General features: G+C 35.9%; 1 protein-coding gene across 3 annotated transcripts; it reads right to left on the minus strand.

Moving 5' to 3' along the window:
* Window positions 1-2,369: 2,369 nt before the first annotated feature.
* LOC118756840 lies at window positions 2,370-4,193 on the minus strand. Of its 3 annotated transcripts, none has more exons than XR_004995163.1 (3): window positions 3,272-4,193; window positions 3,009-3,206; window positions 2,370-2,773 (listed from the first exon to the last, which is right to left on the minus strand). XR_004995163.1 is itself a non-coding variant. In XM_036491578.1 (3 exons), coding segments are annotated over exons 1-3 (333 nt in total). In that variant the 5' UTR covers window positions 3,205-4,193; the 3' UTR covers window positions 2,370-2,569. The 3 variants fall into 3 exon arrangements, 2 of the variants coding, with proteins under 2 accessions (XP_036347471.1, XP_036347472.1); XM_036491578.1 differs by having other exon boundaries at window positions 2,370-2,570; window positions 2,638-2,773; window positions 3,009-4,193; XM_036491579.1 differs by lacking the exons at window positions 3,009-3,206; window positions 3,272-4,193 and having other exon boundaries at window positions 2,370-2,570; window positions 2,638-2,874.
* Between the last annotated feature and the right edge of the window lie 467 nt (window positions 4,194-4,660).

Consider the following 4,660-nt stretch of genomic DNA (forward strand, 5'->3'; position numbering starts at 1 on the left):
TTCGAACCACCTCATGCGGTTAAATTCGCCCTGGTGATAACAGTAGAAGCAGTATAAGTAAACAAAATAAAAACTTTCCACTGGCTACCATGAAGACGTAAAGTCCAAAGTCAAAATAGCGGGTGCGATACAACTTGTTCGATGTCGTGATCTGCGATCTTGCTATTGGCTGGCCTGAGCTTGTGTATATGTGTCTGCTTGTAAACAAAAGGATAACCGCAGAATCACCGTAACCAAAACAAAGGTCGAAAATGCTTAAATAGCGAGCTGAAGCCTTAATCGAGATTCTTTTGGAGAAAGTCACAGTGCTGAAAGTCAGAATTGACCGAGCGCGAACTATATTCACCCGTCGTTACATCACAAAAAGTTTTAAGTAAAATTTAAAGTTATTTGGTGCACAAAGAAAGGTAAAACCAAAACCTTAAGAGAAATTTACCGAATACAGTGATACAGTGGTTAAATGTATATCCGGGCCGCGCTAACAAAAATTATAAGAAAATTCTCGGCAACACTAAGTGCCCCACCGTCGTAATCCACACACACACGCTAACGCCACACGGCTAACACGCACCACCGACTCAGCAACATCAGGCAAAACCATAGCATAAAGGCCAAACTCATCGCCGTTCCAGTATCACATGCATATAGACGGCTGGATATACACCGTACCGGCCTAAGCAAAGTCGCAGATCACACAACAACACCACATCACGGAGGATAAATCAAACTCACCCGCTCATACGCTACAGCAGTAATATCGACGTCGCACTAAAAAACGCCAGCATCACTAATAAACAGCGTTCCAGCAGCACACCTGGTTTATTTTAGTTTATTAATTTATAGAATTATTATTTTTGCACGTCTTTGGTTATTTTCGTATCGCATTTTGCCAATTACCATATTTTTTTTTTTAATTTTGTAAGTTTGCTATTTCATCACCCTTTTCTTCGAATTTAGTTGTTCTAAGCTTAGTTTTATTTTCACCACATTATTTACATTGCGTTTATTTTTGAGTTTTGACATTCAGCTCAAATTCATCACGCTCTTTTTTTTACTCTGTACTCGCGTTACACCTTAGTTCTTATTTGCCAAATAACTGCAGTTTCCTATTATTAGTAACATTAATCCGATCACTTATTTTGCTTTTCACGCACAATTCTTGTTGTTAATAACGATAAGTTATAGATATAATTTTTTTTTCGGTTTATTAATTTCTTTTGTATTTTATTTTTATTTTTTTTTTTGTCACACGCACCGGTATACATACATACATACGTTCAAACGACACTTAGTTTGTTTTCGCGACGGATTAAAGGGCCGAACTGAAATGGAGAGCAAAACAGGTGGCATACGTACCCACTAATAGTGATCCACTATACCACCTGTTTCTGTTTGTTTGGTTACTCTCCTTTCCAGTAGGTATATGTACATATGAATGCTTTGTTTTTCTCCCCCAACACTTCCCAGGTAGTCTGCATGCTGGCGCTAGCATCGGTGGACATACAACATACGCACATACTGGTAAGTGAGAAGTCACTATTGTTTTTAACCAGGGTACGAAAATAAACTATATTGTACGTTACTATTTCGTTCCGTTTATTACTTCAACAGTTCAGTACAATACGGCTGAGTTCACTTTGGTGATAGTACACTTCAGTAGTTTAGTAGTTACAGACGAAACAACAAACGAAATGAATCGTGCAGAGAAAAATATATGTATGTATGTACACATATGCAATAACTAAACACAAAACGAATGGCTGCAATGAATAAAAAATAAAAATGTTTTTTAATTGAATTGGATATGAAAATTTACAGAAAAAAATTATTTTTCACGTAATTGAAACGTTTGTGATATCACCCTATGGTACAATTGTCACAAACGAAAAACAAACGTTTCTCGTTGGGGAAAATGACAGTGAATCTTACAGTTTGTTTCTGACTATGTACAAAACTGTACAAAACCACAAATGATATGATGATCGATGAGCAAATGGGAATTGTTTTGTACAGTTTATTTTCGTACTCTGTTTTTAACATTTGCATATATATGTACATACATACTCAGTAGCATTAGGAAGGGTCACCGACGGTAGAAAAAAAAAAGTAATATAAAACGTGCATATACATATGTGACCTGGTCTACGGAAAGGGGGCTTAGGTGTCAAAAAATCAATTTTCACTTTTTGGTTGATTCGGATGGAAGATGAGATGCTTTTTCACGTGGTGAAAAGCAGAAAATCCTAACTTGCTTAGAAGTGTACTAAAAATGTAGAGAAAGAAGAGTAAAAACGAGTAAACGAAACGAGTTGCTTACTTTTAACAGCTTTTTCACAGAAAACTAGTTTTCGCACGTAAGCTCCCTTTTCGTAGACCAGGTCACAAGGCGAATTTATATAAGGTGGTGTTACTAGATCAGCTGATTTTGTGTATGTGTTTCGCCTCATGGTCCCCAAAGCGCGTTCTACTACTTTAATATACGACGAATCGTCATTACGGCGTCGTCTCGCGACAATAGTTGGTGTCTGAGTGTTCTCATTTTCTTCAATGGTATCCAAAGTACCCAAGTCCTACAAGGAAACGAAATTAATAATACAATAGAACAAAATATGTGTACTGTAAATTATGCATACATACTATGCAAATTTGAAATTGTTGGTGCCTCCAATCGCAAAGTCGGTTCTAGAAACTTTAACAAATGGAAGATTTGTGGTAGTTGCTTGGTAGAAGCTCCTTGTCCACTCTTTGTTGAATTCATTTTGTTTAAAGTTGTCTGTAATAAACATAGATAGCAAGTATGCATTTAAACTATGAAATATAAAGGCTGCGTTTCTTTATACATTCCGGATAATCCCATTTCACAGCCGGAATAAACAGAATGCGTTTGAAATATACGTTAACATATCATCAGGAACGTTCTAAAGAATAAGTAAACAAAAAAGTTTATTCCAAACGTTCAGAATGAATAAAAAAATTCAGCCAAAATGTCTCGGACCGTGGATACATACCCCGAAGGAGCAACGCAAACTGTTCTACTTGTTTTTTATTTCGGACGGTGCCATCTTCATTTCGCCAGCTATCTCCTTCCAGAGCGCTTTTCTCCGTCTCCGCGCTTGTCCATTTTGCTTCGAGTTTCCGGATTCCCTTCTTTGCTGGTCTGCTATCTTGGGATGCAGATGCGATGATTTCGTAGCTTTCTTCCATTACTGGTAATTACAGTATTGCAATTCAAACAGCAGATAAAGTTTTTATTAAAAGAACAAACTCTTACCAATGTATTGCAAAAATAGCACAATTAGTATCTCACTGCTGCTTTGTATGTTTATTCTTAAAAAATGCGGGAAAATTTCAACAGGTTGTCAATTTGATTTGTGATGCCATTTGACAATATTTTGATTGACTGATTGATTTCGAAGCACAAACTTTGGTGTTTTCACTGAGTTGCCATTCTGTGATTAAAACTTTTATCATAGATTAACAAAAGATGGCAATGGCACCGAATGGCAAGCGTTTCCATTAATTTGACAAAATGTGCCATTGAATTTGACATAGTTTTTTACGTTATCCTGTTTTATAAATTTGTAATATAGTCGGTAAACACATTGCTTATTGATTATTAAATGAAATGAAATGAAATAGTTACGCTGTAATTGAACAAACGGCTACGAACTCGTTCAAAACCTTGATTCAAGCGTTGTTACCGCCGCATACAGGTATCTTCAATGCAGAATTGTGGGCAATACAGCGGGCTATCAAACACGCAGCATCAACAAATCGCAAAGCTTTAACATGTTCCGATAGCTTAAGCGTTGTTAAACATCTTGCATCTACCAGAAACAGCAATTTAATTCAGCATGTACTTAAATATCAAGGCCCTACAATAAAAATATTGTGGCTCCCAGGACATGTCGGAATAAAAGGAAACGAGATGGCTGACAGCAAAGCGGCTGAGGCTTTGTCGCTCCCATTAACAACAGAAGTTCCCTGCCTAAGTTCTATTATAACCAACTTCTGCTACAACATGCAAGAAGACCACCAGAAATAAAATAATTTAAAAAAATTTTTTTTTAAAACAAGCTTTTGTTTAACATGTACAATCAAAGGAATAAAATAAGGTAGTTAACAAAAGATTTGTAAAACTGCACTTAAATGAATAAAATAAGTTAAGCTTTCGTTGAAGTTACTAAAAGCCAAATAATGAAAGGAGTTACTCAAACTCTAATAAAAACAATAACAATTTGTACTGATTTACGTCGTTTTTCCAAGTTTGTCACGCGAATAGCGAACCGCCATTTACATATCTGCATACATACATACATATCGTCGCTGCGCCAACAAAAACAGTTATGTGTTCCAATAACTTTTCAGGAGAGCAAAAAAACTGATTCCTGGTGCCAATAGGCAATATTTTGCAAATGTCGTATTAAAAAAAAAAATATATTAAAAATATATTGATTTAGGAAAAAAAAACTATTTTTTTGACCAATTGTAACGACAGCCGATTTAATATGAATATATATGCATATATATATATGTACATACATATATGTGGATATATGCATGAACATGTGTATATCTATGCATGCATATTCTAAATCAAAGAAGCAACCCTTTTCGAACCACCTCATGCGGTTAAATTCGCCCTGGTGATAACAGTAGA

Source organism: Rhagoletis pomonella, unplaced genomic scaffold (assembly GCF_013731165.1).
Source record: "Rhagoletis pomonella isolate Grant_MI unplaced genomic scaffold, Rhpom_1.0 Rhpom_scaffold_12467, whole genome shotgun sequence".
In the NCBI taxonomy this organism is placed as follows: Eukaryota; Metazoa; Arthropoda; class Insecta; order Diptera; family Tephritidae; genus Rhagoletis; species Rhagoletis pomonella.